The sequence below is a fragment of the Bufo gargarizans genome, chromosome 1, assembly GCF_014858855.1.
Source record: "Bufo gargarizans isolate SCDJY-AF-19 chromosome 1, ASM1485885v1, whole genome shotgun sequence".
Lineage (NCBI taxonomy): Eukaryota > Metazoa > Chordata > Amphibia > Anura > Bufonidae > Bufo > Bufo gargarizans.
In genome coordinates, this window is record NC_058080.1 from 529,000,555 (window position 1) to 529,017,061 (window position 16,507).

Sequence of the window (16,507 nt, forward strand, 5' to 3'; positions counted from 1 at the left end):
CAAACTGTTGATCGGTGGGGGTCCCGGGTTTCAAACGCCCACGATCAGATACTGATGACTTGTCCTGTGGATAGGTCATCAGTATTAAAATCTCGGATAACCCTTTTAAATATTAGCAACAGCACAAACAGTCACCAAGCAAAATAGTTCACTAAGTAACAGATTTCCGGGTAGCACAGTGGCTTAGTGGTTAGCCTTGTCACTGGTGCCCTTGGTTCAACCCTAACTAAAGACAATATCTGCATGGAGTTATTGAATATGTATGATACTACCATGTACGTGTAGATTTCTTCCCAAACGGCAAATGTATTTCTTCATAGTTCACATTTTATGCTTTCGTGGCTCATATACTGTACCATGTTATGTAATCAAATTCACAAAATGCAGTATACAACAAACCTTGTGTAGTAAGAGTCCACTCCAAGGCTTTCCCGGACATTTGCAATGTGCTGCTCTAGAACCGAACTGCTCGACCCCTGAAAACTCAAACTTCCAGATTCAGGAAAATCACTGGTGTTTTCTAAAGTTGAGTCTCCCAAATAGTATTCGTGAAACTTTAATATTCCTACAAAAAATATCACATTATAATATATATAATGCATATATAATGTACTGTCCACAGATTATTAGCTGCATATAAAATCGTTCAGACTTTGAGATACTGTAGGAATATAAGAAAAAGGAATACACTATAAAGGTGGATTTACACGGCCAGATCTTTGGGCAGATTATCGGGAACGACTGTTCCTGCGAACGCTCGTTCCCAACAATCTGCCCATCTAAATGTGCTGCCGATCACCCTATGAACGAGCGAAACGGGTCATCCTGTGCATGCACCACCATTCATGACTTCTGGGTAGCAGTTTGTGCTGTCTAAACAGCGACCATGTCCATGGGGCCTAAATCTGTCCAAAAAGTTTTAAAAAGTAGCACTGTCTGACCTGACAGTTCCAGGAGCTTAGAAGACTGTGGAGGATGCACATCCTCCACTAATTTATTGACTGTGTTCCAGGCAGGGCTTCCCTAACATTGCAGGCCCCACAGTTGCCGCTAAGGTTGCTATAGTGGTAGTTACAGCCCTGGCGCTACAGAATATGTTGGTGCCATATAAGCAAAAGGAAAAAACAGTTCAGAGTAGTTCAGAAGACTTTTTTGCTTATTTCAATCTAAACAATAAAGTAACTTCAGTCTTACCAGATCCAGGAGCAAGCAACCAGCTGTAAAGATAGCCTGCAGCCAATGAGTAGTAGAGCACCAGGCCTCTTTGACTATTTACAGTCTCCAAGATTTGGTCAATAGTCACAGGGGTGTAAGGGTCAGATTCCTGCTGTCCTGTTTGCCGCTCAACAAGCAGATCCGCAAAAGCCCGTGTCCTTCCTCTTTCCGCCACTGCTAAAGCTTCATCATGATGTCCTGTGATATACATATTGAACATTTATCATGCATTTTGATAGGAATAACACCTTTATCGTCTCTTCCACTTTAATGCTAGAACATTTTCATCACATTAAGGTGGGCAGTCTCAGGTACATGCTGTATTTATTCCTGTGAAAGGTTTATCACCTACACCTTTAATGTGTCTTTGGTTATGATGGCTCTTGATGCTTTTCCATTAGCACATCGCTCTTAATGGCTCACGATGAAGGATTTAATTAATAAATGTATCCAGATTCTCTGAGAAACTAAATGACAATTATTAGCACAAACAAAACCACAGACACATATTACACTCTCCGATGCCCTCTAAGGGTCCATTCACATGTCCGTTGTTTCTTTCTTGATCTGTTCCGTTTTTTGCGGAACAGATCTGGACCAGTTCTGTACCCATTCATTTTCAATGGGTCCTGAAAAAAATCGGACAGCACAATGTCCGATTTTTTTTCAGGACCCATTGAAAATGAATGGGTACAGAACTGGTCCAGATCTGTTCCGCAAAAAACGAAACAGATCAGGAAAGAAACAACGGACGTGTGAATGGACCCTTATTCTGAGACTCAGTTGAGCAGGTTCATTTATATACTGTAGTTCTCCACATCACACCATGTTCAGTGCTTTATTTAATATGGATACACCGTTATATGGATGTTCCATATTTTGTACCTACTGTACTTTCTCAGAATAACAATTTCTACAAATACTGTAGATGCCTGAAGATTTGAAGAAAAGCCCAGCTATATTAGGGGCTGGAACATCCTGCTAATTGTATGCACTTATGGGCTCAATAAAATAATAGTGATGTAATTCTCTAGGTGCATAGAAAAAACAAGACGAGATCATGCTCATCACCGATGTGATCTTCTGAGACGTCTTTATGAAAAATGTCAAGATCCCTTTTAATAAAGGCTCATCTTGACTTGGCCAACTAAAAGGACTAGTGCACTGAAGTTGTTAAAGCTGTTGTGTGTAGACACGAGGAATAGAAATATATCTGCCCATTTTATGACTTGCATCCTACCTATTTTACCAGTTTTTCTCTCTGCAGGCTCCATCTCTAATCATCAGTTTTCCCAGACTTCAGCTCCAGAACAGATGAAGACTAGTTACCATGATATCTCCTATATATGAACATAGAGAGACCATCCTGTCCCCTATCTCTTTGTAATACACTCTCAGAAGCATCTGTAGCATGGTGGACATTATCTAGAAGGACTGAGCAGTATTACTGTGAATCCAATATTTGGATGAGAAAAAACACAACAGCATTAGCTACTAGAGCAAGCAACAGCATCTCTGTGTCTCTGCCTCTGTCTTCATCCAGCAGCTCACTCTTCATTCTCCCACTCTTTTCTCTTTAGGCTTCTACAGGAAGCAAGTTAGGTTTTGTTCACATGTGTATCAGATGTCAAACAATAATGCAGGTTGCATATTAGGTGTTATGACAGAAACCCAACAAACCCTATAATAGTAAGTTAGTCATGTCCTTTATGCAATGGATCCAGCACTCTTTATTTTTTGTGTTCTGTTCAGATAATGGAGCAGAACAACAGAAACTACAATGCCGATGTGAACAAAGCCTAACCTACTCCCTCAGCAAGCTGATAGCCCATCTCATCTCTCAAGACAAAATTTAGCTGTGAATTCTTAGTAACAGACTGATGCAGGAGGCAGGTGGAGAAAGAGGCATTTTCTCCAATAAACTATATTACAAAGTTTCTTATATTCACTTTTAAGATTTATTATGCAAAGTTCGCTGAAGTGACTGTGACCTTTCCAATCTGACCTGGGGTTTATCTGAAAGGTATCATCTATTATACGTTTGGGTCAGGGTATGTTCTCGAGGCAATTTTTAAGAATTTGTTTCCATCATACAATTCAGTCTGCCATTGTGATTTAGGGAACCAAATGGTGTTGTTCTTAACATCTACAGAAGGTTATCTGTATGTGATAATGTAAAGACAGCTGTGGTTTACTTATGCACAGTAGGATAGGTAAGTGCCATTACAACATGTGTCTGTGACCAAGGAATGCAGCTCTTACCAAGACTGATGAGCACCCGCTGCAGTGCCTGGTATGACGACGTTTGCAGATCAAAGAGGGAGAGCTTGTAGTCAGTGCTGAGCTGCGCCTCACGTCGTATTGTTTCAAATAACGCTGAAGCTCTGTAAAGCTGAAACCAGAGAGAACACTTTGCTCATTAAATATCTGACAACCTGTCTTGAAATGTAAGCTTCCTAAGGGGACTGATGCTATTCTGGACATTTCATACCCCTGTAATTAAACTAGAATTATGTGAGCCACTCTGAAGAAAGAGCAGATGCTGTGGTATATTTATTTCCAGTATGTGGTATGTTTTCATTTTATGTATATTGATTATGCTACATTTCTGAAACTTGAGTCCCCTACAATAGAAGGCAAGCATGTAAAAAGAGAAATTCTATCTATTTATAGTATAGGCATTTTTGTCCATGGAAAGATTTGGCAGAGAACTTTGACCATGGTTCAAACAAGCAGGAACCTTTTCGGTTTTGCGGTTGCACTACTTATTGTGTAGTTGTCACAATAATGAACACAACATTATCTTAGCATCATCCAGCATCACCTAGTGAGTCCAGGACTCTAAGACTAAGGATAGGACATCAATATCAGATTGGTAGAAGTCCATGCTCCAGTGCCACGTCCCTTTCTATGCTTACTAGGGTCAGCTCCATAAATTTGGTAGTTGCATGCCTAGTATGTTAAGTTCACTTCTATCCCCTTAAACGGGGTGGCCACTTTCTATTTTCACAAATGTGCTGTGAATAGCATTATGTGTCAGTTACCAATATATTGTTATCAGCAACTCCTTATGTGAAGCTCTGCCCCTTGTTAGTACAGTCTTCTCAGGAGAGTACAAGGTGCCCCTGTCCTCAACATGGACACTGATAGAGGGGAATGTGACCCAACATGTTTATCGGCCTCCTCCCACTGTGCATGCTCTAGTTTCCCATATGCAGTGCTTTTCAATGGTAGTGCCATACAGTCCACGTAGCATACTGTCCCAACAAGGGGGTGGCGCTTTACAGAAGACTGTATCAGCACTGAACTGCTGATAACAGTATATTGGTAAGTGGCACCTAATGCTATTTACAGTATATTTGTGAAAATAGAGCGTGGCCACCCCCTTAAAGATCTGCACTAGCTGTTTATTGGCCGTGCACTTTTTGGCGGTTAAAATAAACATATAAATCCCTGTTCACACGGTAGATTTAGCAAAAGGAAAATCTGACACATACTCAGTGGCATATACCCCTTCGATTTCTGCCTCAGTTTTTTTTTTATGTAAATGCCATGGACGCGCTCACGGTTTAGCCCCACTGAATGACGGTAAACTAAAAAAAAGTCCATACACTGCGCCAGAAAGGACATTCCCTTTTTTGGCCCGGTAGTGGCTGTAAACCGCAGCCGAATGAAGCGTAGCGTGGCCTCCAACTGGAAAAAAAAGGGAGGCAGATTCAGCCTGGCTGACAGTGGCTTTTCAAAGTGGAATCGGTGCCAAATCCTGCCGGCAAAAGATCCGCCTAAGGTTGGGAAAGTGTTTTGTTTCAAATAATGAAGAAATTAAATGTCTCTTCTGTGTCATTACTATTTTTTTTTACCAGTATTTGTGCAACCATCTGCACGTTCATAAATGCCGGGTCCATGTATACATAATTTGATGTACTGTCTTAATATGAATGGAATGTATTATTTATTGCTGTGTCTCTAATGGTTTATTGCTTTCTCAGATTTAATAGACTAAGGATCTCAAACTATAATAGAAGAAAATGCACAACTGTGTACATGAGCAATAAACACCGCCCCGGACTCAGATGTGCTTAGTGTTTAGTTTGGAGGCCGGAGTAATGATTTATTATGGCAATTATTCCACTATTTAGGTAAGGTTTTGTTTAAATTGGCTTCATAAAGTGTACAAGTATGTGTATGACACTAACGTGCTTCCTTCTATGGATTCCAACGTTTACTACAGGCATGTACACATGGAGACATGGATTTACACGTCTGTCTCTAAAAAAACATATACACATTTTTCCGGAAATGTAAAATTGGTGCATCTAGGTACGGACACATCTGCACAATACTGTGCTTCTACTGTGTACATAAATACTCTTTGCTTTGAAAAAAGGGTTGTCCGGTTTCATGATATTGGTGGTGGTCCATCTCCCAGCACCCAATCAGCTGTTTGATGTGGCCGCAGCGCTAGTGTGAGTGCTGCGTCCTCTTCAGCATTTATCTCCATTCCACAGCTGATCTGTGGGGGTGCCAGGAGTTGGATCTTCACAGATCTGATATTAGTGACCTATCCTGAAGATACATCAATATCATGAAGCCAGACACCCTCACTTTAACGTGAATTCCAACACAGCAACATTTTTTTCAAACAAATCCTCAGCTGAAAATCATTTCGACTCATCTGGACTGGATTGTTTTGGGAGAGACAAGAATCGGGCATGTTGGATCTCAACTGTCCAATCCTTTTGTTCTTGGAAAGATAACCTGCTGCCAGAGTTGTCTGGTGTCAGCTTTCCCCCCTCTGCCCATTCACAAGTCAAGCATGCATATGTACGGGAGGATCAGGAGAGATAGCAGTGAGCTGAATGAGCTTTCGACTGACAGTTAAGACTGTATTAGACCTGCAGATTAGGCAGGCGATTATCTAGAAAGAAGTGTTCTGCTCATCAGCCAATAAGACTGCTGCTATTACATGCAGTGATCTCCTCAACTGTATGGGGAGGAGTGATCGTTAAGCCATCGCTCATCGCCATACTGAATCATTAATTGCCAGCCCATCATGATTAGACACCACAATCTGCCTTTCAACAGGTTTATTTTTAAACCTGTTGAAAGATTGGGATTGCCCAATGAACAAGCGTTTGCTCGCTCACCAATCAGCTGTATGAAGAGGCTGCGGAGGTCTGGTGAGCTCAAAAAGCAAAGCGCCATACATTGTATAGCGGCTGTGCTTGGTACTGCAGCTCAGCCTCATCCACTTGAATGGGACTGAACTGCGTCTATGCCATGTGACCAACCAATGTGACATCAATGACCTAGGTCTCGGTCTCTTCTTAGTGCTGACTGTCAGGGGTGCCAGGAGTTGGACCTCCACTGATCAGATGCTGATGACCTATCTTGTGGAGCAGGACATTGTAGTAAATGGCTATGGGCTTTACACAAACTGCCAGGGGTCTCAGATATGGCAGGTCCATCGGTTGAATAGTTTAGAATACCACAGGGTGGCCTATGAAAAAGTAGCCCGGATAGTTTTTTTTTAAATTACCCACAAGTCACAAAAAATGCTGAAAGTGATCCCCCTTCACATCTATGCGTCTTTGGGCACGTCGGGTTATTTTGGCTGATACGGTTTGCAGCTCTTCAGCAGCGATGCTGCGGATAGTGTTTGTGAGGTTTTCCTTGTCTTCATCCAGGGGTCGTGGATTGTTAGCGGACACTTCCTGGTTTAAATTTCCCAACAGATAAAAATGGCATGTGGACAAGTCTGGGGAATGTGGTGGCCATAACCCTTTGCTCACAGTTCGTTCCTCTCTAAACAGTTCATGAACCCACGCCAGTGAGTTCTGTGAGGTGTGGCATGTTGCCCCATCTTGTTGGGAAAAGCAGGACCTTTTTTTCTTCTGGTGTTAGGCCTGTTTCACACTTGCGTTGTTAATTCTGTTATTAAGACCCGGCAGAGGATCTCATAACCAGAATTAAACGGATCTATTGAGATTTTGCACATCAGGATGCATCCATTGAATTAGGATGCAGGTGTGTGAAATCAAAACGGAACAAACCATATCCATCAACAAATACATTGAAAGTCAATAGGTGACAGATTTTTTTTTAGGATCATCATTGACTTGTTTTTAGTGACAGATCCAGTTTGATCCGTTTCAAAGACTGGCCACAAAACAGCACCTTGTAGTGGTTTTGTGTCCGGTCACAAAACAGAATGCTGACAGGACGGAAGGCATCCTGAACAGATCTCTTTCTAGTCAGAATACATGAGGACTAAACCGATCTCAATATCGGAAAACAACGCAAGCGTGAAACCGGCCTTAGTTGGCTGTAAAACTGTTCAGAGATGTCCAGGTAAAGTGCGGTATTCACAGTTGGTTTGAAGAAAATTAGGCCCTCTATTCGTGTTCCTGACACTGCGCACCAAATGCCAATTTTCTGGTTGTGAAGTGCTGTTTCGTGAGTCAAATGGGGATTTTCAGAGGACCACTACCTCGTATTCTGGGAATTTGTGTGACCTGATAAATGAAACCAAGCTTCCACCATCATAAGTGCAGCAATGGGTCCAAATGTCTGTCAGCAATCGTAGTCAGCACCATGTACAGTAATTTACGCGTTTAGCTTTGTCAGACTCTCAGTTCCTGCACCCACGTTAATCGGTTTCAGGTTCAGAGATTTCAGCATTCGCTGACACGCTGTTCGTGGTACATCAACCTGCTGAGACAGTCTTAGAGTTGATTTTGGGGGCTACTTGCAATCCATTGGTGAATTTCATGCACCACTTCAGCCGTCCTGACCGATGGAGGCCTCAGTTTCTTCATGTTTGCAACAGAGCTAGTTTGATGCCATTTGCAAACCAGACTCTGAATACAACGTTTAGCTAGTGGTTTAGCTCCTGCGTAAATGTCGGCAAAGATCTCTTGCGTTTCCTTAATCGATCTGCTTCACACATAGCCTTCCACAATCGCTATTCGATGTTCCAGGGAGGACACAATAGGCCACTTTTATCAAACTGAATAATAAATCAGTCTTAGTTGCCCATAGCAACCAATCAGAACTCAGAATTCAGTTCCAACAGGGCTCTGAAAAAATGAAAGCTGAGCTCCGATTGGTTGCAATGGACAACTAGGACAGATTTACTATTAGGCAGTTTGATTTGGAGATATTGGAGGCGGGCTACTTTTCCATAGACCACCCTGTATAAGTAGAGGAAGACGCAGGTTACTATTGTTTCAGTTTTGTTCCATGGAATGATGTTTTCTCTCAAGCATGTGTCTAAACCACACAATGAAATCATATCCATATTCCTCATCCCATGCCTGATACAAGCTCTGACCTGGTGTTGAGCTTCTTCCAAGTTCCCACTCGCCCAAAGCGAAAGTCCAAGGCGATGTCTAATTTTTGCTTCATCCTCTCTGCGGGCCAGCTGTTCTGCTAACCTCAAGCCTTTGTGAAGACAAACAAGCAGAATGTAAGCGAATGCACACATGACCGATCCCTCATTGACACATTAGAGATGGTTAATAAAAGGATCATCTTTCTAACTCTGAGCCAAGTTTTCCTGTTTACCCTGGAGGCCTTCACATAAAATGGTCATTTCATGTTCCTATTCCAAATACATATTTGTTAAGCCGTATACAAGCAAGAGTGTTACTCCCCAATTATTTGGTGTCAGGCCTCGTCAGTGTCATGTCAGTGGTTTGATGCAATTGCATATGTCACTTTTACAGATTAAAAAGGAAAAGAAAAAGCACAAACAAAAAAACACTTTTGTTTATGAAACATTATGATCTTGTATTTCAACATTTAACTGACATAGTAGAACAAGTTAAAGGGAATGTGTCATCAGAAATGGCCTATTAAGTTTTTATTTTAAAGGTATTTTTTTGGGAATTTTTGATTTAAATAAAAATCCTAAAATCATGCAGTTTTAAAACTGGTCAATAGGTCTAATACCGGTAATATGTCAAGAATTCCTATATTTTATAAAATATAGATACAGATATGGAAAAAGAAAAAAAAACACTGAAAATGAAAAAAATATGTTTGATATAAAAATGTGAATTAAAAAATAGGTAATTTTCTAATGACACATTCCCTTAAGAATGAAATATTAAGAACTTTCTTTTCTGTGTCTGCTGGACCATAGACATAAGCGAGGGCATACCTAAGTAAGGCTACTTTCACACTTGCGTTTTGTGCCGATCCGTTTGTATTATCTTTAACATAGCCAAGATGGATCCGTCTTGAGCACCATTGAAAGTCAATGGGGGATGGATCTGTTTTCTATTGTGCCAGATTGTGTCAGTGAAAACGGATCCGTCCCCATTGACTTACATTGTGTGCCAGGACGGATCCGTTTGGCTCAGTTTCATCAGACGGACGCAGCGTTTTGGTGTCCGTCTCCAAAGCGGAATGGAGACGGAACGGAGGCAAACTGATGCATTCTGAGCGGATCCTTTTCCATTCAGAATGCATTAGAATACAAACTGATCCATTTTGGACTGCTTGTGAGAGCCCTGAACGGATCTCACAAATGGAAACCAAAACGTGAATGTGAAAGTAGACTAAGAAAATAAAAATAGCAGGTATTTCTAATAGCACCATATATATCGGAAAACGTACATGATCGCAAAAAGACACATATGGGGCACATTTATTAAGAGCGGCATTTTAGACGCCGGTCTTAATAAAGCCCTAAACTGGTGGTGGATCCACCAAAGTTATGAAGAGGCTCAGGCCTCTCCATAACTTCAGCGCACCCAGCGCCAGTTCTGAATGTCAGACGGCTTCTGATCTGGCTTACATTTAGACCATTTTCTATGCCTAAAACAGGCGTAGAAAAATAGTAAATGAGATGGGCTTACGTCCTGAACCATTCCCAGCCCACGCCACCCCCACAATTTTAGACCTGGAGTGAGCAGGGCGAAGTCGCAGATAGCAGCGCAGCAAACCGTTGCGCTGCTATCTGCACCTGAAATACACCTAGTTTAGACGTACTTCAGCATAGTAAATGACCCCCATATTGCTATTCCCCACAAAAAAGTACAATGTTTGTGCACCTGACTGGGCCCCCTCAACCTCTGGGCCCCATAGCAACTGCTATGGCTATAGTTACACCCATGGGCATAAGAGAGGCTGCTTTAAACAGCACATGGGATTCTGCTGATGAATTTAAAGGGCAAAAGCATGGCCTATAAATCTCAGGCTACTGCTTAATTATCAGATTTTTCCTGCTAAGGGGGAGTACAAGTTTTGAGCATGAGACAGCTGTCATAAATCGCCTTAAAGGGGTTTTTGTATAGTAATTGTATGGCACATCAATAGGATTGTGGGGGTACTGATCCTTTACAGTTCACTTACTTGGAGCTGTGTTGCTGTTCTCTGAACATTGCAGGGATTAGACCAAAATGAACCTTGCCCGTCCATGCACATGACTACCAGGGGGTCCCAGTGGTCAGGCCCCACGGGATAACATTATGGTGTGCTAATGATATGCCATATGGTCATTAGATGGGAATACCCTTTAAAGGTGATCTATGTGATGTCCAATAATAGGGCACATCCTCTTGTGTAGCTGCTCCATATAGTAATTAAAAGAGACTATGTAAGTAAAATATGTTCACTGATTCATGAAAAAAAAGATGCAGCTGTTTACTGTACTCTGCCTTTCATTTTCTCAGTATTTTCAAGAGCTCAGTTAGCTGTCAGTGAATGGAATATGTAGTGATTACATCCAGTGGCCAAAAACCTGTCAATGACAGCTGCATAGCGGTTTGGAACCCATGAAATGAGCTCTGCAGCTTTGTCTGCTAGATACAATAAGCAGGTTTTAAGTCTCTAAATGTAAACCAGAATGGTTTTATTCATTGACAGCAAGAGTGAGATCATGATCATACTGAAAATTGTATACATTTTCATTAGAAAATGACTAGGGTTTATCTTTATAGAACCTAAAAATCTCTAAATCAGTTCTCTTTAGACTGACTCCCTTGAGCAGGGGCATTTTGGCGGACCACGGTCTGTTGCCAGTTGTCCGACCCCTGCATGTCCCACTTCTAAACTGTACCTGTGTCCTCATGATGCAGATACGGTTGAATACAATGGTGAAGTAAGATGCTGTCAGCTCCCTGCTGTACATAGTTTAGCGCTGGCAGGCGTGATGCAGCGACGTCATCGTGCCTGCTGCGCTGAACCACAGACAGCGCAGCACTAAAAGCGCTACTGAGTGGGAACACAAAGGACTCACCCTGATGTGAGGAGGCACCTAGGGGACATCCTACCGTGAGGGGGCACGAAGGGTGCATCATATTCTAAGGGGGCACTAAAGGAACATTATACTGTTTGAAGGGCACTAAGGGGCATCACTATTGTTAGGTGTCCCCAAGAGAACATTATTACTGTGTGGTCAGCACAAAGGGGATTGAATGAGCTTATGTGTCGCTACACGCCACTGGTGTTGTCTCTTCTTATATTTTTTTTGCAGCTCAGGCCTTCACCCTACAGCAGACCCAGGTATGTGGTATTTGAGTACCCCTGCTTATTGTGATATCAAGACACAAAAGACATTGAAAACGTCAACTAACATTTTCTTGCCAATGCTTACTTAACCTGTTAAGAATGATGAAGACTGTTAAGTGATCACTATCAGTGATTGTGAGCCAAAACCAGGAGTGGAGCCTCCGCACATATAAGGTATAAGGGAAAGATCTGCACCTGTTCTGCTCTGTGTTTAGACCCACTCCTGATTTTGGCTCACAATCACTGATGGAAATTACTGATGAACACTGACGTGTGAATAAGGCCTTGCATGTGTATATTCAGCAGCCACTCTAAAGAAGTAATGTAGTAGTGTAAGGCTACTTTCACACTAGCGTTCGGGGTTCCGCTTGTGAGTTCCGTTTGAAGGCTCTCACAAGCGGCCCCGAACGGATCCGTCCAGCCCTAATGCATTCTGAGTGGATGCGGATCCGCTCAGAATGCATCAGTCTGGCACCGTTTGTCCTCCGCTCCGCTCAGCAGGCGGACACCCGAACGCTGCTTGCAGCGTTCGGGTGTTCGCCTGGCCGTGCGGAGGCAAACGGATCCGTCCAGACTTACAATGTAAGTCAATGGGGATGGATCTGTTTGAAGTTGACACAGTATGGCTCAATTTTCAAACGGATCCGTCCCCCATTGACTTTCAATGTAAAGTCAAAACGGATCCGTTTGCACTATCATGAACAAAAAAATAAATAAAATTTTTTTTTGTTCATGGTAATGCAAACGGATCCGTTCTGAACGGATCTAAGCGTTTGCGTTATAGGTGCGGATCCGTCTGTGCAGATACCAGACGGATCCGCACCTAAACGCAGGTGTAAAAGTAGCCTAAAGCATAAAGGAAGTAGAGAGCAGCAGTTAGACCTCATGATGAGACAGGAGGATGGTGTCCGGCTGCCTCACACTCCTGTGCGCTGGTGAAGAGCTACTGTATAGTGTTGAGCGAACTTGTGTTTTATTGAAGTATCCCATTATGGATTCTAAATTCCGTTATGGTCCGTGGTAGCGGAATCCATAACAGGATACTGCGATAATCCGAACCCGAACTTTAGACGCCGAACTTAAAACACAAGTTCGCTCAACACTACTACTGTAACAAGCTACTAAGCAGCCAAAATGAAAGAAAAAATCCATCTCTAAAGACATATTTTTCTTTCAAGACCACTGCCATTTTCTGAATATCATATCGGCTGTGGGATTAAAATATGTATATAGCACAATAAGGTGGTGAACATTCTGACTTACCTTCTTGTAAGTACATTACGGCTTGAGAGTAGTTCTGTAATGCGTGGTGAGTCCTTCCTAAACTGCTGTAAGCTAATGTCTTTGCTACCAGGTCATTCATTTCTGCTGCAATGCTCAGGTGCTGCTCCTGATAAACCACGGCTCTCTCAAAGTTCCCCAGAGATTCATAGGTCAGTCCCAGGTTTCCATAAGCCCGAGCTTGGCACGATGGATTGTTGGTTTCTTCTGCTATCTGTAAGTCCAGCTGATGGTACTGTAATGCTGTGTCAAATTCTCCCATCTGCTGATACACTCCACCCAGACCGCAGGCCGCATCACTCTCCAGTATCTGGTCTTTCATTTCTCTGGCAATATTTAATTGGCGTTCTAGACAGGATATTGCTTGCTCATAATTTCCTAGCTGACTGTGCAAATTACCCAGTTCGCCATATGCCTGGGCTTTGTTTGATGTTTCCCCAAGTTCATGAGCGACCACAAGCCTCTTTTCAAAGCAAACAAGTGACTGCTGTAAATTCCCCATGGACCTAGAGTAAATGCAAAATGGGAAAAAAGTGTACTTAAGACTTCACCACGAGACAACACGAGCTTATGTCACGCCCCTACGAAATGAAACACTGCTACTTTCAAGTTTCTACGTACTGTATACTTATGCCCTCTACTATAGTTCTGTGATATACAAACAGGCAGTTAAAGGGGTATTGCTACTTCACAAAGGGATGGCGTATCGCTAGGATATGCCAACACTTTATGACTTTTGAGAGACAGACCTCTCGGACCCCCACCAATTCTGGGAATCCTTCACTATTTGAAGTGAATGGACCCAGATGCATTTGCCAGCACAGCCAGGAGACCACGCCCACCGTCGTATCAGAAATATTCAAACAACGGGCGCAGTGCTAGACCAGCCCTATGTCCCTTTCATTCTCATGATCAGTGGGGGGCCCAGAAGTCCCCACAATCAGAGAGTGGTGGCATATCATCACGTTATCAGATGGGGAAACTCCTTTACATAAAGGTTAATTACTGTTTAACCACCTAACTGTTTTGCTGGAGTTCAGCTCGGGCTGTGGGAAAAGTACCTAACTGTTCTGCCCGTGCTGGGCTCGAGCAGGGGGGCTACCTTAGGCTACTTTCACACTAGCGTTCGGGGCTCCGCTTGTGAGTTCTGTTCAAAGGCTCTCACAAGCGGCCCCGAACGCTTCTGTCCAGCTCATGATTGGTGACAAAATGACAGCATTAGCCCAAAATAAGCAGGAGATATTACTGTTAGAAATAGAGTTGGGAATAATCATGGGTAAAACCTGCTTTTACTTTCACTTTCTGCTGCATTCACTGAATTCCCATTACTAACAGTGATATCTTCCCATGTAGTGACGATAATGCTGTCAGGTATTTTCTAAAAGCTTGGAATGTCAAACAATACAAAGCACATATCTCTAGCTGGTACCAAACCAGAGATATGACCAGCTAAAGAAGTCCCCCCCCCCTTCAGTCTGGAGGAGGAGGGGGAGCAGTTGCAAAACTGACAGGCTGATGGAGGAAAGGAAAAATAGTAAAATATATATAGAAATATGGCGTTATCATTGTATGGACCCACATAATAAAATTATGTTATTATTACCACACAGTGAACATAATGTTAAAATTGTTGTTTCTTTCATCTTTCCCCTAAAAATAAAATAATAAAAGTTATTTAATACACTACAGTATATATACCCCACAATGGTTCCTAAAAGAACTACAACTAATCCTGCAAAATAAAATAAAAAATTGAAGAAACAATTAAAAAGTTATGACAGCTGGCACACAAAGGGGGGAAATATTATTGGTCCTTAAGGATAAAATTAACTATGTCACTAAGGGGTTAAAAAGCAATTGTGTCCCCTGAGCACCAACAAGATTTACTGCAGACACATATTAAAAATCGAAAAACTCACTGAAAAAAGTGGTCTAAACGGGTGAAAATGCTCCAAACCCAGACACTGTAGTATGTCTATAACCGGGTGAGCATTTCCTCCGCATGCGGTCCGCAGACAACGGCAATCCCCAGCAAAAAATGCGTACAATGGAGGATGCCGGGGCGGACCGCATGCACCACAAGAACATTTTCACCCGTTTAGGCCACTTCTTTCAGTGAGTTTTTTGTCTTTATGTGTATGGAATGTGCCACTTTATTTTTCTGGTAATGTTCTTTTGCACCTGGCAGCTTCTGTGCCACATGGTCTGTTGTGGGTGCGGCTCACAGCTTTATCCTACCTCACAATGCATTGGTGATACCACTATGGAGGCATGTGAGAGCCTGGCTGTGAGTTGGTTTCTAGCACTGATTCAGACCCTGTTCACACACCACGGACAGTTGAATGGTAGGACCCCATGCGTGCTGAGACACAGTGACGTGGTGCATGAGGGGCTCCGATATGTTCCTGAATGGAATTAGCTAGTATTGTCAGTTGCGTATCATTTTGGTGCATTTTTTGCAGTGATTTTTGTATATTAAAAATCTACAATAAAAAAGTGACTTCTTCAGGAGGGTTTTTCCAATTTTAATGTGACTGTTAGGAGGTTAAATGGGTTGCCCCTAGAGTCAAACTTTTCACCTACCCAAAGTATAGGTGATTAGTATCTAATGGTCGGGCTCCCATTACTTATAATGACTAAAATGGTGTCACACTGCATGAAAGGAGTGGTGATCAAGTATGCTTCTAGGAAATAATAGCTTTGTAATCATTAAATCAGCAACATATGGAGATGCAGAAAAGCACAGTAAGGTCCCACGAACCTCTTCAGATGCATGAAGCCGTACATGAGCAGAAGCATCAGTAATGCTTAGAGGAGTCCATGTACATAACACTGGACATAATATGCCCTTCACTTGTGGATGGTACTGGATATTGTCTACTCCTGAACTATATACAACTAGAAATGAGTGAATCGATTCTAAACTAGTCAAGATGAATTTTGTAAAAATTTGAGGTGAATCAAAATTCTTGAGTGATTTTGGAGAGAGAGAGAAAGAGAGAGAAAACCTCAGAGTAGCATACACAAATTTTCAGGCAACTTGGTGCACTATTGGTTAAGGCAGAATTGATTCAGACCCAAATGGAATTGGTTGACCGATTCTGCCAAATCAAACCCAAATTCAACTTTGAACAATTTACTCATTTATACAGTGAATTTGGAAAAGTCTTCGGACCCTTTCACTTTTTTCACATTTTGTTATGCTGCAACCTTGTACTAAAAATAAATTTAAAAAATTACGCTTTCCCCCATGAATGTGCACTGAATACCCTATCATGACAAAGTAAAAACAAAATTTTAGAATTTTTGTGCAAATTATTAAAAAGGAAAAAGTAAAATTTCACATAGACATAATTATTTAGACCCTTTGCTTTGACACTTGAAATTTAGCTCTGAGGACTTCCTGCTTCTCATGATCTTTGAGGTGTTTCTACACCAGGCATGGCCAACCTGAGGCTCTCCAGCTGTTGCAACTGGGAGTTGTAGTTTTACA

The 16,507-nt window shown here is 42.1% G+C and overlaps 1 protein-coding gene across 2 annotated transcripts in view; it reads right to left on the minus strand.

Annotated features, from left to right (window-relative positions):
- The window catches only part of TTC28 (tetratricopeptide repeat domain 28), a 611,240-nt gene that overhangs the window by 146,948 nt on the left and 447,785 nt on the right, over positions 1 to 16,507 (minus strand). For both annotated transcript variants that reach the window (XM_044275399.1, XM_044275400.1), the window contains 5 exons: positions 12,997 to 13,520; positions 8,549 to 8,658; positions 3,478 to 3,607; positions 1,195 to 1,413; positions 400 to 565 (listed from right to left, as the gene is read on the minus strand). In XM_044275399.1, the coding sequence (XP_044131334.1) occupies positions 400 to 565; positions 1,195 to 1,413; positions 3,478 to 3,607; positions 8,549 to 8,658; positions 12,997 to 13,520 (1,149 nt within the window). The remainder of the gene's footprint in view (positions 1 to 399; positions 566 to 1,194; positions 1,414 to 3,477; positions 3,608 to 8,548; positions 8,659 to 12,996; positions 13,521 to 16,507) is intronic.